The 21,346-nt window shown below is 38.8% G+C and overlaps 1 protein-coding gene across 6 annotated transcripts in view; it reads left to right on the plus strand.

Annotated features, from left to right (window-relative positions):
• The window catches only part of SAP130 (Sin3A associated protein 130), an 84,942-nt gene that overhangs the window by 57,799 nt on the left and 5,797 nt on the right, over positions 1-21,346 (plus strand). For 5 of the 6 annotated variants that reach the window (XM_024569598.3, XM_024569602.3, XM_024569600.3 and 2 more), the window contains exons 16-18: positions 204-562; positions 7,226-7,474; positions 7,657-7,782. In XM_024569598.3, the coding sequence (XP_024425366.1) occupies positions 204-562; positions 7,226-7,474; positions 7,657-7,782 (734 nt within the window). The remainder of the gene's footprint in view (positions 1-203; positions 563-7,225; positions 7,475-7,656; positions 7,783-21,346) is intronic. The other variant, XM_071220644.1, reaches the window with a different exon arrangement.

Genomic DNA, 21,346 nt, shown 5'->3' on the forward strand with positions numbered 1-21,346 from the left:
GAGGGAGAGCACCAAGAAGGGCATATTTTTTAAATTATAATTTCCTTTAAAACTTTAAAGTTCAACTTCTAGAATCAATAAATATTTATTTTACATTTGCTATATTTTACAGGAAGAATTGGACAAATACCCATCATTAGAGGTACTGCAGGTTAAGTCAGTTTTCTGTTGTTTGTTACATTATCTTTGCTTTTGTGTTTCAGCGCCAAACCTAAGTCAGAAATCCATGTATCCATGGCCACTCCAGTCACTGTGTCCATGGAGACTGTGTCCAATCAAAATAATGATCAGCCCACCATTGCAGTTCCTCCCACCGCTCAGCAGCCTCCGCCAACCATTCCAACCATGATTGCTGCAGCTAGTCCCCCTTCACAACCAGCAGTCGCCCTCTCAGCCAATCCGGGAGCAGTTCCCATCACTCCACCCATCACTACTATTGCTGCTGCCACTCTGCCATCAGCAGCTGTGGGTGGCAATCCCTCCTCAATTTTGGTTCCTCCTGTGCCTGACATAAAAGTTAAAGAAGAAGTGGAACCAATGGACATTATGAGGCCAGTTTCTGGTAAGTTCATTCACAGAATGCTCTTCCCCCCCCCCCCCCCCCATATTTTATGTTTTATTCATTCATTCATTTTTAGAAAGAGGGGAAGGGAGGAGAAAGAGAAGGAGAGAAACATCAATGTAAGAGAGAAACATCAATTGGTTGCCCCTTGTGTGCATCCCTACCAGGGACCAAACTCACAACCCAGGCATGTTCCCTGACCTAAAAACCAACCACCAACCTTGGGCTTTGCAGGATGACGCCCAGCCACTGAGCCACCCCAGTCAGAACCAGAATACTTTTTATTGACAATTCCTTCTTCCCCTTTCCTAACCCACCTGAGAGCCAAAACTATTTCTCCTGAGAAATACTGACTTACCCATTCCCATTTTAAATTTGCATTTTATTAGTTTTTTGTAAATGGAAGGTCCTTTAGAAAACTAAAACTGTTTTGCTGGTTTTATAATTATTTTTATTTCGTAATCGTAATCAAGCAAGAGGCTATGCCCTAGCTGGTGTGGTTCAGTTCATTGAGTGCAGCCTGCAAACCAGAGAGTGGCCAGTTCAATTCCCAGTCAGGGCACATGCCTGGGTTGCAGACCAGGTCCCCATTAGGGGCCGTGTGAGAGACAACCCACACATTGATGTTTCTCTCTCACTCTCCCTTCTCCTCTGTCTAAAAATATATAAATAAATTATTACAAAATCATGCAAAGGATTAACGTTTCTTTTTATAATTTTATTTCTTACCACTATCATGAACAAAATTAATATTACCCCATGAATATTTATATATCCTCTAATACAGCTGCTTTTTATTTGTTCAGAAAATATTGCCATGTAAGAAATGGCAAGGTACAATCATAACTAAGTACTGATTATTTACAGTTTATTCCTTGCCAATTTTTGTTACCTTATTATGCAATAATAAAGTAAGATTTGTTGTTGAAAATACTGTTCTTGATAAACTTATATGTGATTAGTAAAATCAAAAAATATCCTTTACCCCTTTTCCTCTTCTTGACTGTAAACTTCCAATTTGTGAAAGGCAGGTCACTTTGGAAGGGTTTTTTTAAAAATAATTTATTGTGGATCTTCCTTTTTATAACTACAAAAGTAACATTCAGTGTAAGAAATTTATAAAATACAGACAAAGTAGAAAAAGCACAACTCCAACATCTGGGAGGTTACACTCTAGCAAGGGTAACGAACAGTAAAGTAAAGCAGGGACAAAATATAAGGGAAAGTTAGGGCTGGAGCTATGAGTTTTAAAAGACTTCTAAAGGAAAGACCTACTGAGAAAGTTATCTTTGAGTGGAAACATTAAACAGGTAAGTTCTTGGAAAGGGAAAAGAGCATTCCAGACAAAGAGTGAGAGCTCTAAAATAGCAGCATGCCTGCTGTGCTCAAAGAATAGCAGTGGCAGAAGTAGATGGAGCTAAGTGCATGAGGAAGTGGTAGAAGAGAAGGTCAGAGAAACAGGGTCAAGACTATGAGAGCCGCTGGGCCATTGTGAGAACATGGTCTTTATGGATGTCGGTGGGACCTCTTGGAGGGTTTTGAGCTGACAAGGGACTTGGGTTACTTTCATTTTTTACAGATTGGTCTGTCTGCTATGTATAGAAAAGGCTGTAGGAACAAAGATGGAATTGGGGAGACTAACTTAGAGGCCATTGAATTAATTGCAGGGAACCAAGAAGATTTCAGCCAGGGTAGTAGCAGCAGAAGTGGTATGAAGTGGTTGGGTTTTATTTTATTTTATTTTTTAAAACATTTTATTTATTTATTTTTAGATTGAGGAAGGGAGTGCGAAAGAGAGGAAGAGAAACATCAGTTTGTAATTGTGTCTCATGTGGCCCTACTGGGGGCCTGGCCTGCAACTCAGATATATGCCTTGACTGGCAATTAAATTGGTGACCCTTTGGTTCACAGGCTTGCACTCAATCCACTGAGACACACCAGTCAGGGCATGAAGTGGTTGGATTTTTATATAACATTTTTAAAGTACAACTGAGAGGATTTCTTTCAAGATTGGATGTCGAGGTGAGAGAACATTGTATCAGGGTCCATGACAACATTTTTGGGTTAGTAACTGGAAGCATGGAGTTGCCATCAGCTAAGATAGAGAAAGTTGTAGGAAGACCACATTTTATAGGGCAATAGCAGGAATTCGTTTTTGATATGGCGAGTTTGAGGTATCTGTTAGACTTCCAGATGAAGATGTCAGGTAGGTAGTTGGATCTATGAGCCTTGCTTTGGGAATAGAAAATGGAAGTTGCGGGCATAAATTAGGGGTTGTCATTAGTTATGTTTAATGTTTGTTACGTTTAATAATACATATTAATTATGTTTACAGCCATGGGTCTGGGTAAGATCACTTTCTGAGGATGGACAGGAAACAGAACCAAGCAAAGGAGACTGAATAGTAAAAGGGCTAGAGTGGTAAAAATAAAATTTAGAGTAGGTGGTGTCCTGGAAAACCAGGACAAAAATATTTCAGGGAAAAGGGGGAGTGATCAGCTGGATAACATGCTGTTGAAAGCTCAATTAAGATAAAGACTCATGAGTTCTAGCCAAGAAGAAGGTGTAGGTAGAAACACTTCGGTTCCTTGCACAACTAAAAGAAATACAACAACCAGTTTAAACACAATAAACAACCAGAACTGCCAAAATATCAAACTGCATGGAACTCCAACAACCAAGGTATTAAAAGAAACATTCATCCAGACCAAAAGGAGGGGCAGAGATGGCTAGCTCGGGGGACAGGATCCAAAGCAAGGTGGTGGACCGTGCGGGTGCAGGAGGTGGGGACTGTCTGACCAGGAAACGAAAGACCCAAAACCTCTGGCTGTAAAAATCTGTGGGGGTTTCGAAGGCTGAAGACACTTCCAGTCTCACAGGAGAGTTCGTTGGAGAGTCCCACAGGATCCTAGAACATACAAAAACCCACTCACCTGGAAATTGGCACCCGAAAGGGCACAATCCACTTTTGGGAAGTGAGGGAAGTGACAGAAAATGGGGCTAGAACACAGTGAGTGAGCAAGACGCATTGTTCCCTCTCTGACCCCTCCCCAGTAGACAGCGTCACAACGCAGCAAAGAGGGTTGTCCTGCCCTGGTGAATACTTAAGGTTCTGCCCCTTACTACGTAACAGGTGCCCCAAGACAAAGAAATATGGCCCCAATGAAGTAACAGATCAAAACTCCAGAAAAAGAGCTAAGCAACTAGGAGAGAGTCGACCTATGTGATGTGGAGTTCAAAACACTAGTAATCAGGGTGCTTTGAGCACAGTCACAAAAATGAAGAAAGAAATGAAGACTACCCAAAGTGAAATAAAGGAAAATATTCAGAGAACCAACAGTGACAGGAGGAAACCGGGACTCGAATCAACAGTTTATAACAGAAGAAAGAAACAAACATTCACCCGGAACAGGATGAAGAATTAAGACTTCAAAAAAATGAGGAGAGGCTTAGGATCCCCTGGGACAACACTAAACATTCCAACATCTGAATCATAGGGGTGTCAGTAGGAGAAGAGGAACAACAAAAAATTGAAAACTTATTTGAACAAATAATGAAGGAGAACTTCCCCAGTCTGGCAAAGGAAATAGACTTCCAGGAAGTCCAGGAAGCTCAGAGAGTCCCAAAGAAGCTGGACCCGAGGAGGAACACACCAAGGCACATCATAATTCCATTCCCCAAGATGAAACAGAAGGAGAGAATCTTAGAAGCAGAAAGAGGAAAGGAGACAGTTACCTACAAAGGGGTTCCCATAAGACTATCAGCTGATTTCTCAAAAGAAACCTTACTGGTTTCTTGAAGGGTCTTGAAGTTTTTGAAGTACAAGCACCTACATCCAAGATTCCTCTATCCAGCAAAGCTATCATTTAGAATGGGAGGGCAGATAAAGTGCTTCCCAGATGAGGTCAAGTGAAAGGAGTTCATCATCACCAAGCCCTTATTATATGAAATGTTAAAGGGACTTATCTAGAAAAGGAAGATCAAAAATGTGAACAATAAAATGACAACAAACGTGTCACGACTATCAACAACGGAACCTAGAAAACAAAAACTAAGCAAACTAGAACAGCAACAGTATCACAGAAATGGAGATCACATGGAGGGTTATCAGTGGGGAGGGTAAAGGAAAAATGGGAAAGGTTTAGGAAATAAGAAGCATAATTGGTTGGCATAAAATAGACAGGAGGAGATTAAGGTTAAGAATAGTATAGTATAGTAAAGAGAGAAGCCAAACAACTTACATATACAACACATGGACATGAACTAAGGAGGGGTGGGAATGGTGGTGGGAGCGGGGGTGGAAGGCAGATGGGGGAGACGGGAGAATTTAAATTGGGACAACTATAATAGCATAATCAATAAAACATACTTGATAAGGACTCATGCCCTGACCATGTGGTTAAGTTGGTTGGGCATCATCCTGGAGAGCAAAGGGTCACTGGTTCAGTTTCCAGTAAGGGCAGATGTGTGGGTTGTGGGTTTGATCCCTGGTCAGGGAGCATGTGAGAGGCAACTGATCTATGTTTCTCTCCCTGTCTTTCTCCCTGCTTTCCCTACTCTCAAGTTAAAATAAAAAAAAAAAAAAGCAAAAAACATGACTCTGACTCATGGATGGACCTAGAGCAGGGATGTCAAACTTACTTTCACCGGGGGCCACATCAGCCTCTTGGTTGCCTTCAAAGGGCCGAATGTAGGGCTCCTTGCCCCTAGTTATGCAGTCCTAAAATTACATTCGACCCATTGAAGGCAACTGTGAGGCTAATGTGGCCCCTGGTAAAAATGAGTTTGCCCCCCCCTACCTAGAGGGTATTATGCTAAGTGAAATAAGTCAATGAAAGACAAATATCATGATTTCACTTAAATGTTTAATCTGAAGAACAGTACAAAAGAGAAACAGCTTCACACATACAGAGAACAGACTGCTGGTACCAGAGGGAAACGGTTGGGGGACTGGATGCACAAGGTGAAAGGACTGAGAAGTACAGATTGGAAGTTACAAAATCGTCATAGGAATATAAATTAAAGCATAGGAAATATAGTCAATAATATAATAACTGTGTACAGCATAAATTGGGTACTGGAAATACCAGTGGGAACACTTTGTAAAGTATATATGCTTGTCTAACCACTGTGTTGTACACCTAAAACCAAAACAAAATAATATTGAACATAAACTGTAAAAATAAGGACTTGAGCAGTGATCATTGGATTTAGCAACATGAAGGCTGTGGAAATCTTAAGCAGTTTTTATGTAATGATATTGGTCAAAGTATGATTGGGAGTGGGTTCAAGAGCAAACTTGGAGAGAGGCTTGGAGACAATGAGTAGAAACAATATTTAAGGAATTTGTTACAAACGGAAGGAAAAAGGGCAATATTTAAGGGAAATGATGCCAAGAGAAAGTTATTTTTAAGATGGGACAAATAACATTTTCATGTGGGAATGATCTGGTAGAGGAAAGAATTGATGATGTAGGAAAGAGGTAAGAATTTCTGGAGCAATGTCTGAGGAGATGAGTGTGGGTGGGACCTATTATGTATCTGAAAGGAGAAAGGAGATACGTGGTCACAGGTAGGTAGATGAGGTTGCGGGAATTTATGGGCATTTTCTTCTAATTGTTCTTTCTTTTTTTTTTTAAGTAAAATTAAAGCCAGGTCATCAGTTGAGAGTCAGGCTGGTAAAGGAGATGCTGGAGGTGGGAGAAGGGAAGAGAGGGTGAAATGATCATGTGGAGAGAAAATGGACCTAACAGTTATGATAAGTTGTCCCACAGCAGTAAGTGCCTGCAGGAGGTTAGTGGGCATGTTAGCATGAGGCAGTTGGTGTTACTTTGTATCTTTCTTCTAGCAACATTCAGTTGCATAGATGTAGACCACTTGGAGAGTTGGATTTAACCTGTTGTGCTTTTGTTGAGTGCAGTAAAAGGAGAGAAGGGACAGTGGTGGAATAAAGTAAATTAAATTGTTGGTAGAATTAAATTTAAACAAATTTGTTGTAAATTAAATTTGTGTCTTCTCATCTCTAAATTGGGGATAATAAAATAATGCCTACTAATTTAGATTATTTTTAAGATTATATGATTTAATAGGTTAACTTCTAGTAATTAAATTAATGCTCAAAGGCTTGAAAAATAGTGGCTTGAACATGTAAGGTTTTATTGTCTCCCTTGGAGCAGATCCTGAGGGAGGCTGTCCGTAAAATCATTAGGGATCTAGGCTCCAACCACTCATACAATTTGATTCAAGATAACTGCTAGAACTGTAGCTATCACATCTCAGTTTCAGCGTCACAATAAGAAGACAACAAATCGAAAGCCATGCCTCCTTCTTTTAAGATAACTTTTTAGAAGTGCTACAGAATACTTCTATTTTTATTTCATATGGCCACACCTGTCAGGGAGCCTAGTAAATAGTGTTTGAGCTTAGGGGCAATGTGCCCATTAAAAGTGGGGCCACGTGCTAAGGAAGGTGAAGGTGAATTATTAGGAAGCAGTTGGCAACCTCCGCCACAATTAGTGTTTAGCACAATGCTGGGCACAAAGGAAAGTTCCATAAATGTTCCTCTTTTCTACCTACTCATTCTCATTGTATCAGAGGGAATCAGGGGAAGCTTTCCATTATATTTGGGTTCTCATACACGTGTGTGGTCTTTTTCCTATGACAGCAGTTCCTCCACTGGCTGCCAGCACTATATCACCATCTCTTGCATTGCTGGCTAACAACCTGTCCATGCCCACCAGTGACCTACCACCTGGTGCCTCCCCAAGGAAAAAGCCTCGAAAGCAACAGCATGTGATTTCTACAGAAGAAGGGGATATGATGGAGACAAACAGCACCGATGATGAAAAGTCTACCGCCAAGAGTCTTCTGATGAAGGCTGAGAAGCGCAAGTCTCCTCCCAAGGAGTATATTGGTAATGGTCATTGGGCTAACTATTGTCATGTGAAGCTTTCCCACTTCAATCAGGGGTCAGTCCCTGAAGCTGTTTATGTAGTCAGATTTCACTTATGGCTCACTTATTGGAACTGTACCTTGAGGATTGTGGTGAATATGTAGTAAGCTATTTAATGTTCTTTTTCTTTTCGTTTTGAATAGATGAAGAAGGTGTGAGGTATGTCCCAGTGCGTCCAAGACCTCCCATTACTTTGCTCCGTCACTATCGGAACCCCTGGAAAGCTGCTTACCACCACTTTCAGCGATACAGTGATGTCCGGGTCAAAGGTTAGCTTCCCCAAGAAACATCCAGTGTCAGTGCCTGAAATTGTTCTTTCACTTGCTTATATGACGATTACAGTAGAATACACAGACTCAGTTTTTCCTTGCTAAAAATCCCTGGTTTTGTTATAAAAACTTAGTGTTTAACTTAGGCAAAATGTACATTTGAGTATAAAATTCAGAAAATTATCTTTTGCCTGAGAAAGCTATGTGTACTTTATTGGAAATACATTCTGATGAATAAATGACATTTTTTTTAGTAAAATTCATGTGTTACCAGCTCCTCAAGAGGTGACAGGTGACCTCCTTTGCCTTCAGAGTAGTTGTGGAAGGAGCTGTACTAGATTATTTGACATAATCCATAATAGCTCCTAGGGTGCTCAAATGTGCCTACAGCATAAGCCCCAGGAAGTTTTATTTTCCAAAAGACTACCTTTTATTTAACATGTGTAACTCTTGGAATTGTCCAAGGCAAACCCTCAATAAATATTTTTGTTGTTGAACTTACTAACATTTTGATAAAGCCACGTGTGATAAAAATAGCTGATAGTACTTTTAAATATTTGTGCTGACAGACTATAAGTGTCATTAATCTCAAATACAGTCATTGCACAAAGATGTATATGTTTTCAAAGAGTTGGTCATATTTCCCATTCCTTCATATAAATTCTATTTGGTAACTTCTCTGAGCATTTCCTTGTAACCTCCAGATTAGTCAGAGGGCGGTACTGACTTCTGTCTATGAGAAGGGGCAGAGGTCCTGACAGTTAAATCTCTGAATGGGAGTGCAGAGGTGGTGACACTTTTCAACTTTCTTCCTCATGAGTACACCCTTAGGTTTGAAAAGTGGGTGAGATTTCCAAAGATCAGAGAATGCTAGCCTGTGGTAGAAGCAGAATATGTACCCACTAAACATCATTAAATGCCACAGGATTCCATATCATAGTAGTAAAATAGTTAAAGGTTTCCCTGGTAACATAAAGATTTTTATTGTTTATTAGGATTCATTCTTCATAACTATCAAGAAAGATGAAAACATTACATAACAAAACATCAGCATTGACAGCTGAAAACATCAATGATTCCTGAAGTCTTCTATTTGGATACATACATATTAATCACTTTTGCACCAAGTCTCTTGACTATTAAGATTTACTTGAACTGCTTTGCCTAAGTTTTAAAATTATATTCATAAAAATAAATAAACATGGAGTAATAAAAATTGGTCAGGTAATTCACAAGGTAGGAAAGAACGGAGAAGTAGGATCTAGAAGCACAGGAAAGAAACAGAAAACAAATAATGACACAGCAGACTTAATCTTATATGTCTTGACTGGTGGCTCAGTTGGTTAGAGTATCGTCCCACACACCAAAAGGTTTTAGGGTTCAATTCCTGGTCAGGGCACAGACCTAAGTTGCAGGTCTGATCCCCATCTAGGGTACATACTGGAGGCAACTGGTTCATTTTTCTCTCTCTTTCTCTCTCTCTTCCTCTTCCACCCTCTTCTTCCCCCTCCCTCTCCTTCCCCCTCCCTCCCTCCCTTCTTCTCTCTCTAAAATCAATGAACATATCCTCCAGTGAGGATTCTTTTAAAATTACCTTAAATGTGAGTAGTCTAAACATACCAATTAAAACACAGAATGGCAGAGTGGATGGAGAAAAAAGACCCACCTATATATTATCTATAAGAAACTCACTTTAAATAGAATGACATAGGTAGATTGACAGATGGAAAAATACATGCAATGCAAAAATTTTAAAATGAAGAGTAGCTATATTAACATCAAATAAAAGACTTCAGAGGAAAGAAAATTACTAGAGCCAAAGGAAGGCATTGCCAACTGTTAAAAAATGTAGAGGCAACAAAAACCAAGAGCTTCAGAATATACAAAGTAAAAAGAAAACAGAGCTGAAAGAAGAAACAGGCAAATATGCTGTGATAGTGAGAACTTCAACACCCCATTCTCAGCAGTTACAGAAGTTTTTGACAAAATCAGCAAGGATACCACAAACCAACATCTAATAAACACTTGAACACCAGCAGAAAATACATATTGTCTCAAGTATGTACACAACAGGTAAAAACAGGTGATATCTTGGATCAGAAAGCAAACCTCAACAGATTTAAAAGAGTTGAAATCATATAGAGTATCTTCATTTTCCGTAATGAAATCAAATTAGAAACCAATAACAGAGATAACCAAAAAAACCAACCCTCCAAACCATGGAAATTACACAACACATTTCTGTGTAATGGGTCAAAGAGGAATTCTCAAAAGAAATTTTTTAAACTAGATAAACTGAATCAAAATTAAAATAAAAAACAATCAAAATGTGTGAGGCAAATAAAGCTTTTGCCAACAGAGACATTTCTAGCACTAATTGCTTGCTTTAGAAAAGAGGAAATATTTCACTCAGAGTTCCTACATCAAAGCTGTAAAAAGAGCAGCATAAACTCAAAGGAAACACAGGGAAAGAAAAAGTAAAGATAACAGATATCAGTGAAATTGAAAATGGAATAAAATCAATAAAACAAAAGTTGGTTCTTTGAAAAATGAATAAAATTAAATCTCTAGCAAGACTTTAAAAAGATAAAAGAGAAAAGGCAAATTACAAATATCAGGAATGAAACAGCATATTATTACATATTGTGCAGCCATTAAAAGCAAAAGAAAATACTCCCTGACTGGTGTGGCTCAGTGGGTTGGGCATAGTCTCACAAACCTCTAGGGGTCTGCAGGTTGAATTCTTGGTCGGGGCACAAGTCAGGATTGTCGGTCAGGTCCCTGGTTGGGGGCGTGCGAGAGGCAATAGATCAGTGTTTTTCTGGCACATCAGTGTTTCTCTCCCTCTCTTTCTCCCTGCCTTCCCCTCTTTCTAAAAATGAATAAATAAAATCTTCTTTAAAAAGAATAAAAAATACTTCGAACACCTTTATGTTTATAAAGTCAGTCTCAGATAAAATGGACCAATTCCTTCAAAAACATAAACTACCAAAACTGCGCCGTAAGCAGACAATTTGAACAGTCCTTATATTATTAGGTAAGTTGAAATTATAGTTTAAAAGCTTCCAAACAAATTTCTAGGCTAAGATACATTTACTGGGAAATTCTACCAAATGTTTAAATGAACAGTCAACACAAATTCTTCACAATCTCTTTCAAAATACAGAATGGAACACTTTCAGATTCATTTTATGAAGTCAGTCTTTCCCTGATACAAAAACAAAAGCCAGAGAGAGCATAAATATAGAAAACTATAGATCCAGTATTCCTCATGAATATAGAAGCAAAAATACTGAACAAAATGTTAATAAATTGAATCCAGTAATATATAAATAGAATTTTACACCTTGGTAAGTGGGATTTGTTATAGCTATACAAATCTGATTTAATACTTGAAAATTCATTAATTCACCAATTATTAATAAGCTATATTAATTTTCTAGGGCTGCCATAACAAAGTACGAAAAACTGGAGAGCTTAAAATAATAGAAGTTTATCTCTCATAGTTCTGGAGGCTAGAAGTCCAAAATCAAGGTACCAGCAGGATCATACACTCTCTCTGAAGGTTGCCAGCAATCCCTGATAACATTGGGCCTGCAACTGCATCGCTCCTATTCTGCCTCCATATCCACGTAGAGTTAGTTCTTCCCTGTGTATCTTAACTGTTTCCCTCCTCATAAGACATTGGTCATTGGATCTAGGATTTCCCACCTTAATTCAGTGTAACTGCTACTTAACTTGATTACATCTACATCTATACCTACTTTCAAATAACATCACATTTTAGGTACCAAGGGTTAGGACTTCAACATGTCTTTTTGGGGGGCACACAGTAAAAGCTAAAGAGAAATTATATGATCATATTGATTGATGCAGGAAATTAACAAAACTATCACTTTCTTCTTAGAAAAACTTAAAAAATGGGAAGAGTCTTACTCAACTTGATTTAAAAAAAAAAAAAAAAAAAAAAAAAAAAAGTCTACAAAAAGCCCTGGCTGGTGTGGCTATGGATTGAGCACCAGCCTGTGAACCAAAGGGTCACTGGTTCAATTCCCAGTCAGAGCACAGCCTGGGTTGCAGGCCATGTGTTCCCCAGTACAGGGTGTGTGAGAGGCAACCACACACTGATGTTTGTCACACTCTCACTCTCCCTCCCTTCCCCTCTGTCTAAAAATACATAAGTGAAATCCTTAAAAAAACAATCTACAAAAACCTACAGCTAACATTATACTTAATGGTGAAAGATTGAATGCTTTCTACCTTAGATTAGAAAAAGACAAGGCTGTCCTCTCTCACCACTCTTAGTCAACACAGAAGATCGAACCACAGCTTAGGCAAGAAAAAGAAATAAAAGGTTATACAGGTTGGAAATAAATAAAACTGTCCTGTCCCTATTTGCGGATGACATTATGATGTACAGAGTAAATTTCAAGGAATTCTATGAAAAAAACTGGAACTAGTGAGTTCAGCAAAGTCACAGGATACAATATTCACACAAAAATCTGTTGTAATTTTAGATACTTGGAATGAGCTTACAAAAACTGAACAGAGACATACAATGTTCATGAATTATAGAACTCAATATAAACAAGTCAGTTCTCCCTACGTTAATCACTAGGTTTAATACAGTTCCTACCAAAATCACAGAAAGGCTTTTGTAGACATAGTAAAGCTTATTTTAAACTTCATTATATGGAAAGGCATAGGAGCTATAATAGATAAAATAATCATGAAAAATAGGAGAAATCATCCTTAGCAATAATTAAAGCCTATGATTTAGCTACAGTAATCACAATTGTACATATTTGTGGAGGGATAGACCTATAGATGACTATAATAGAATAGAAAACAAATAAATCCATGCAAATATGCTACACTGATTTTTGACCAAAGTGCAATAGTAACTCAGTAGAAGGAGAGTCTTTTAACAAATAGCGCTAGACATTCATTAGTAAACACACACACACACATCCTCAACCTAATTCTCCAGCCTTAGACAAAAATTAACTCAAAAGGGATAATAGATTTAAGTTTGAATGTAAAACTATAAAACTTACAGAATACCTCGTAGAAATTTTTCTGGGCCTAGGAATGATGAATAGTTCTTAGACATGGCACTAAAACACTATGTATAAAAGAAAAAAAATTAAAGTTGGGCCTCATAAAAGCTTTTTATCTGTGAAAAGTTTTTCATTATCCTGTTAAGAGAATGAAAAGACACGACAAAAACTGGGAGGAAATATTAGCAAACCTTGTATCTTACAAAGGACTCATATATGTTAGGAAACCTTAATACTTAACAGTAAATAAAAACAATAATCCACTGACAAAATGGGCAAAGGCATGAAGATGCATTGCCCCAAAGAGGATACACAGATGACAAGCACATGAGTTGTTCAAGGAAACATGAATTACAATCCTTAAGTATGGGCTGCACAGACTTTCTTCCAAAGTGTATTATGTGAAAAGAGTGTGGGGATAGGGGTAGTTTTAAAGTGGAGACACTTGACAAACACCACCTCACTTAGGTGATCAAGGTCAATATCAATAGTAATGATACTTTGAAGATATTATCAACTTTGACTTTTAATATTTTTATTATGATATATCCATTTGTGGTTATCCTTGCATTTATCATGCTTGGAGTTTCTTGAGCTTCCTGTATATATAGGTTATTGTTCCTTCAATAAACTTGAGAAGTTTTCAACCATTTTTTTAAAATTATTCTTCCTCCTCCCTTCTCTTTTCCTTATTGCACTCTTGTTACGTGTATGTTGATGCTCCTAATGGTGTCTCACATTTCTGAGGCCCTGTTCATTTTTCTCCTTTTTTCTCTCAGTTCTTGAGCTTCCATAATCTCTATCAGTCTGTCTTAAACTTTACAAATTCTCTTTTGTACCACTTCAGATCTGTTGATTCCCTCTACTGGATTTTAAATTTTTCATTTATTGCACTTTTCAACTGCAGAATTTGCACTTGGTTCTTTTTTATTTTTTTAATTTATTTTTCTTTGACATTCTTTCCTTAATGTAACATGATCATCATACCTTCTTTTACTTCTCCACTCATGCTTTGTTTTTATTCTGTGAATTTATTTATAATGGCTACTTTGAAAGCTTTTTCTAGTAAGTCTGACATCTGGTCATTCTCACAAGCAATTTCTGTTGCCTGCTTATTACCCATATATGACTCATACTTCCTGTTTCTTTTGCATAACTCATAATTTTTTGTAGAAAACTGGACATCTTATGTAATATATATTGTAGCACCTCTGAGTATTGCATCTCCATCCCACGTTTGTTATTGTTATTTGCTGCTCTATTTGCATAATAACTGGCTGGATTATTTTAGTGAAGTCTAACCACATCCACCCCCAAGAGTGAAGCCTCTGCTGTTGCTCCTCAGGAAGCCACAGTCATCCTGGGAAAGAAGAGCACTGGTAGGGCTCCTTCCACTCTTCCTGATTACACTAGCTGCTAAACCCCACTAATTGCTTGCCATTTGCTCTACTATAACACAGTACATACTGGAAGTTGCCCTGTAACAAAGTAAATTTCTCTGCAAACTAATCCAGTCAAATTGTAGCTCTTTGTTAGAATCTAATCTGAGGTTAGTGTGGGATATTTGTTCTACCCCCAGGAGAGCTTCTCCCAACTTTCATTCTTTGTTTTCTCCTGCAAACTAGCCAGCTCACAGTTTACATTGTTATCTTCATTAATGTACAAATTTCTTCTCAGTTGCCTCTCGCTACAACCTCCTTGTTCTTGGGAGCACCTTTATGTTTGAACTTCACCCTTTTACAAATAGTCAGTTCCTTTGGGAAGAGATTGAGCTACCTATTTTATGAACTGTTTCTTCCCCCAAGCAGAATCTCTTAACCAAGGGTTATGGAGATGGTTGTGGGGATACTGGTAACCTTCTCTCTGAGTAACACCCTGCTCTTTAAGAGGTGAGTACTCTGTGGAGAGAGAGAGAGAAGTAAGCGGCCTGAGATCCTCTTGGCTTGCCTCTCCTACCATGAAACCACCACTTCACAAGCCAGGAAAAGGGCCCCTGGCACCCCAGTTGTCCTCAGCATGTCTTGCCTGAGGTACAGTGTATTCCATGAGCGGGGGTTGAACAAAAGGGAGCCCCCACATCTCAATGGTACTTACCTGTGACCTAACCTCAGCAATAGGTAGCGGGAAGCAGGATGAGAAATGGTGGTGTCCTGCTCCTCCTAGGAAGAAAGCCCTTCACCTGGAGGAAAGGGAACACAGTTCAGCTTGCAGCATTCTGGAATGGAGTCTCTGCCTCACTCACTGAGCTGGGAAGGAGAAGGAAAAAGAATAATCTGTTCAAATACCACAGGCTTTGATGTCCTTACCACATTTTAGTAGATGTGCTTGAATAGATGTTTCTGCATTTGCTATTTGCCCTTAGGACCTTTTCGGAGTTTTAAATGGTTATTTTAAAATTTTTCACCAATCTCACTAGAGAGTAGGTTAGCAAGGCATGCTGAGTTACTCTGGAGAATAATCGCTAAATGTGATTTCATAGAAATGAAATAGACATTTATATGACCCACCAGTTACACTCCTGAAGATTTATCCCAAAAGAATGAAAACCTATGTCCACACAAAAATTTGTACACAGATGTTCATAGCAACTGTTTTTGTAATAGCCACAAACTAGAAACAAGGCAAATGATAGTCAATGGGACAATGGTTGGACAAACTGTGGTACTGTTAAATACTACTTAGGGATAAAAAGGAAAGAACTATTGGGCATTCAGCAGCTTCCATGGATCTCTTAAAGGGACACATACCATGTGATTCTGACCTATATAACATTCTTAAAATGACAAAATGAAACAAATAATGCCAGAGGTTAATGATGGGGAAGGGTGGTGTGACCATAATGGTGTAGCGTGATAGAGACCTTTGTGTTGATGCCCTAGTTCTGAATCTTGATTGTGGTGGTGGTCACATAAATCTACACACGTGATAAAATGACATAGAACTACACTACACTTTACATCAATGGAAATTTCCTGGGTTTGAGACTGTACTGCAGTTATATAAGATGTAATCAGTGGGGTAAATGACCTCTCTCTACTGTTTCTTTTAATAGAGAGATATAATTTACATATTAAAATGTATAATTTAGTGATTTCTAGTGTATTCACAGAGTTGTGCATCCATCATTACAGTTAGTTTAAAATTTTTCATTATTCCAATAAGAAACTCCATACCCCTTAGCCATCATCCCCAATCCTGCCATCTTCACTCCTCCATACACCTCAGCCCTAGGCAATCTCTGATCTACTTTCTGTCTCTATAGCTTTTCTGATGCTAGATGTTTCATGTGCATGGAATCATAATATGCAGTATTCTGTTACTGGCTTATTTCACTTAGCATGTTTTTAACATTTATGCATGTTGTAGCATGTATCAATACTTCATTCCTTTTTCTTGCCAAATATTCTACTTAATGAATACTAGCTTTTTTCCATTCATCATTTGATGGGCATTTGAGCTGCTTCCACGTTTTGGTTATTATGAAAATGATGCTACAAACGTTTGTGCAAATTTTTGTGTGGCTGTCTGTTTTCATTTCTTGTGGATATGTACCTAGGAATAGAGTTTCTGGGTGGTTTGGTAACTCTGTATCTAACATTCTGAGAACTGCTAGACTGCTTTCCAAAGCAAATACATTCAACTTTCCTATCAGCAATGCATGATGCTTCCAATTTCTCAACTTCCTCACCATACCTTACTGACTTTTTTATTATAGCGTGCTGGTGGGTGGGAAGTGGTACCTCAGTGTGGATTTTTTGTTTGATTTTAATTTATTGAGGCAACATTGGTCAGAAGAAACATACAGGTTTCAGGTGCACATTTCCATGATACAAATCTGTAACCTACATTGCGTGCCCGTTATCCAAAGTCAGACTGTCTTCTGTCACTACACACTAGGCGCCCTCCGCCCCTCCCCACAACCTCTCTACCCACTTCCCTCTGGTAACCACCACACTGCTATCTGTGTCCATGACATTCAGTTTTATATCCCACATATGAGTGAAATCATACGGTTCTGCGCTTTTTCTGACTGACTTATTTTGTTCAACATAATATTCTTGAGCTTCATCCAAGTTGTCGCAGTGGTAGTATTTTGTCTTGTCTTATAGGTTTCAAATCTTTGAACATTTAGTGGAATCCACTAGTGAAGCCCTCTGGTCCTGGTCCTACACTTTTGCTTTGGAGAAGGTTTTTGATGGCTGTTTCAATTTCCTCACTGCTGATCAGTCTATTCAGATTTAACATTTCTTCATGATTCAGTATAGGAAAGATATATTTCTAGGAAATTATCTGTTTCTTCTAGGTTATTGAATTTGGTGACATACAGTCTTTCATAGTACTCTCTTATGATCCTTTGTATTTCTGTGATGTCTGTGGTCGCTTCTCTGGTTTTGTTTATATAGGTCTTTTCTCTTTTTTCCTTAATGAGTCTAGCCATGGGTTGGTCAATTTTATCAGTCTTTGCAAAGAACTAGCTCTGCATTGTATTTTCTGAATAGTCTTTTTTTGTTACCTATTTCATTTGATTTTGCTCTAATTTTTATTATTTTCTTCTGACTTCGAGTTGCTTTTGTTCTTTTTCTAGTTCTTTAAGATGTAATGTTAGCTTGTTTACTGGCAATTTCTCTTATTTCTTGAGATAGGCCTGTAATGCTATAAATTTCCCTCTTTTTACTGCTTTTGCTGCATCCTAGAAGTTTTGATATGTTGTGTTATCATTCTCATTTGTCCCTATATAACTTTTGATCTCACCTTTCTCTTTTCTTTGACCCAGTCATTTTTTAATAGTATGTTGTTTAATCCCCACATATTTGTGGGTTTCTTTGTGATCATGGTATCTCCCCTGCCAGGTAAGTATTTATTTGTGGGTTTCTTTACTTCCTTTCTGTGCAGTTGGTTTCTAATTTCAAAGCATTGTGGTCAGGGACTATGCTTGGTATAATTTCAGTCTACTTGAATTTTTTGAGACTAGTTTTGTGACTTAACATATGGTTTATCCTTGAGACTGTTCCATGTGCACTGGAGAAGAATGTATAACTGGATGTTCTCTGTAAATGTCAATTATGTCCATTTGATCTAATGTGTCATTTAAGGCCAATATTCCTTTATTGATTTTCTGTTTGGATGATGTATCTAGAGCTGTCACTCAAGTATTAAGGTCCCCAACTATGATTGTGTTTTTGTCTGTTTCTCCCTTTAGTTCTGTTAGTAAATGCTTTATATATTTTGGTGTTCCCTGATTGAGTGTATGTATATTAAAAAGTGTTGTGTCTTCTTGATGTAGTGTCCCCTTTATCATTATAAAATGTCCATATTTATCTCTTATTATCATTGTTATCTTGAAATCTATTTTGTCAGATATAAATATGGCTACATCTGCTTTTCTGTGTATGTCATTTGCTTAGAGAATCATTTTCCACCATTTCTCTTTGAACCTAACTTTCTTTTTGCACCTTAGATGTGTCTACTGAAGGCAGCATACTGTTGGGTTTTGTTTGATCCAAACTGCTGCTCTGTGCCTCTTTATTGGGGAATTCAGTCCATTTACATTTAGTGTAATTATTGATGTGTGTGGATTTTTTAATAGCAACTTTATGTTTTGTTTTCTGGTAGCTCTGTGCCTACATTGGTTCTTTCCCTTTGTATTTCTGTCTGTTGTTTTTCTTTGGTGGTATTCCATACTTCTTTTTTATTATTATTACTACATTTTATTGGTTATGCTATTACCATTGTCCCGATTTTCCCCTTTGTCCCCCTCCACGCAGCACTACCCCATTTCTCAGGCAATCCCCATACCTTTGTTAATGTCCGTAGGTCATATGCATAAGTTCATTGGCCACTCCATTTCCTTTACTGTACTTTTATATCCCTGTGTTTATTCTGTAACTACCTATTTGTACTTAATCTCGTCACCTCCTCACACCTTCCCCTAAACCCCCCTCCGCCCTCCTATCTGGCATCCATCAAAATTATCTCCGTGGCCAATGTGTCTCTGTTCTTCTTGTTTGCTTAGTTTGTTTTTTAGATTCAATTGATGATATGTATTTATTGCCATTTTATTGTTCATAGTTTTTATCTTTTTCTTAAGTAAGCCCTTTTAACATTTCATATAATAATGGTTTGGTGATGATTAACTCCTTTAATATTTTCTTGTGTGGGAAGCTCTTTATTTGACCTTAATTCTAAATGGTATCTTTTCTAGGTAGAGTAGTCTTGGCTGTAGGTTCTTGCTCTTCATGACTTGGAATATTCCTAGCCAGTCCCTTCTAACCTTCAAATTTTGTTTTCAGAAGTCAGCTTACAGTCTTATGGGCACTCCCCTGTGGGTAACTAACTTCTCTCTTGCTACTTTTAAGGTTCTCTCTTTGTCTTTAACAACTGGCATTTGAATTATGATGTGCTTTGGAGTGAGCCTCTTTAAATCCATATTGTTTGGGACTGTGTGCTTTCTGGACTTATGTCTATTTCCTTCACCAAACTAAGGGAGTTTTCTTTCATTATTTTTTTCAAATAGATTACCAGTTTCTTGCACTTTCTCTTCTTCTGGCACCTTTGTAATGTAAATGTTGGAACACTTCAAGTTTTCCCAGAGGCTTCTTACACTGTCCTCTTTATTTTGGATTCTTCTTTCTTCTTGTTGTTATGATTGGTTGTATTTTTCATTCCTTTTGTTCCAAATCATTGATTTGATTCTCAGCTTCGTTCACCCTACTGTTGTTTCCATGTAAACTGTTATTTTAATTAGTGTATCCTTCATTTCTGAGTGGATCTTTTGTATTCTGTTGAGGTCCCCACTCAGCTCCTTGAGCATCCTTATAACCAGTGTTTTGAACTCTGCGTCTGACAGATTGCTTATTTCCATTTTGTTTAGTGCTTTTTGTGGAGTTTTGATCTGTTCTTTCATTTGGCCCATGTTTCTTTGTCTCCTCATTTTGGCAGCCTCCCTGTGTTTGTTTCTATGTGTTAGGCAGAGGTGCTATGACTCCATGTCCTGGTAGCATGACCTAATATAGTAGGTTTCCTATAGAGTTCAGTGGCACAGCATCCCCTATCACCCACGCTGGGTATGTGAAGTGTGCCCTTCGTGTGGGCTGAGTACACCCTCCTTTTGTAATTGAGCCTTGGTTGCTGTTGGCAGATCAGTGGGAGGGATTTACCCAGGCCGGTCATTTGCAAAGATTGGCTGTGACCACTGTCCACCAACCTCTGCTCTCTGTGGAGGATCAACTGTGCAGGGATAGGGTGGTGGTGCTCCGACATGTTCTGTGGCTTTCCACTGGATGGTGCTGGCCCTGGGGTTTCTTGGGTGGTGCAGGCCAAGGTCGGCTCAAACCTGTGTTTTGCCTGGGGCTGCCCTGCCTAAGCTTTGGACGTGTCTGAGATGACTGCTACTTGTGATGAGCTTGGAGATTCCCAGGCAAAGCCAAGCTGTGATGCAGGATGGCTGCTGCTTGTGCAGTGCCTGGGGCCACGGAGCAAGAGGTGCAGAGCCTGGGGTCTCACTGAGGCCAGCTGTTGCTTGTTTGAAAGGATTTAGGAAGTTACGAAGCATGAGCCGAGACTAGTCATTCGTATGGAAAAGCTACTGTTAACAGCTCTACGTTTTGTGGGATGGAGTCTTAGGGGATCTCCAGGAAGGGGCAAATAGGGTGAGGGAGATGACGGTATGGGGTCTCAGACCTGGCACCCACCTGTCCGCTCTTTGGCTCTCCCCACCTTTCTGTTTGGGAGTGAGCTACCCCCCAGCTCTCGCCTTGATGCCAGGTACTTCATATTGGCCCAGTATGCCTCCAGTGCCTTTCAAACTGCTGGCCCGGTGCTAGAGCTCAGAAGGAGTGAGTCTGGGTAAGATTGTGTATGGATTCTTTAAGAGAAACTGCTTGGAACTCTAGAAGTTTCTTCCACTGACTTAATCCCTGCTGTTTTTTGCAGCCAGAAGTTATGGGGACTTATCTTCCTGGCACTGGAACCCTGTGCTGGGAGGCCTGGTATGGGGCTGGGACTCCTCACTGCCAAGATAGCCAAATTTTTATCCACCACACATGGGTGTAGGACCAGCCCATTCCATATCTGCACCCCTCCTACTAGTCTAGATGGATGTAGTTTTTTTAATTCCTTAGTTGTCAAGACTTCCATTCAACTAGATTTCTGACATTTCTGAGTGTTGATTGTTCTATAATTTAATTTTAATTTTGATGTGGTTGTGCAAGGAGGCAAGTCGTGTTTGCCTTTGCCACCATCTTGACCAGAAGTGCCAGTGGTATTCCATACTTTTTCTGTTCTTTTTTTTAAAAACTATGTGTGTTGGGGGGGGGGGTACCATTAGTGTATGAAAAAGAAAGTATAAACACAGTACTTTTTCATCTTCTAAGTGCATCTGATCTTCATCCACCTTTTTTGTTTTTGTTATCACAAATTGCCCCTGTTTATACTGTGAGTTTGTTGGTGATCTTACTCAATGGTGTTGTGATCTTGAGTATTTCCTGCAATGGAGGTCTTCTGGT

The sequence above is a fragment of the Desmodus rotundus genome, chromosome 2 (genome assembly GCF_022682495.2).
Source record: "Desmodus rotundus isolate HL8 chromosome 2, HLdesRot8A.1, whole genome shotgun sequence".
Classification (NCBI taxonomy): Eukaryota; Metazoa; Chordata; class Mammalia; order Chiroptera; family Phyllostomidae; genus Desmodus; species Desmodus rotundus.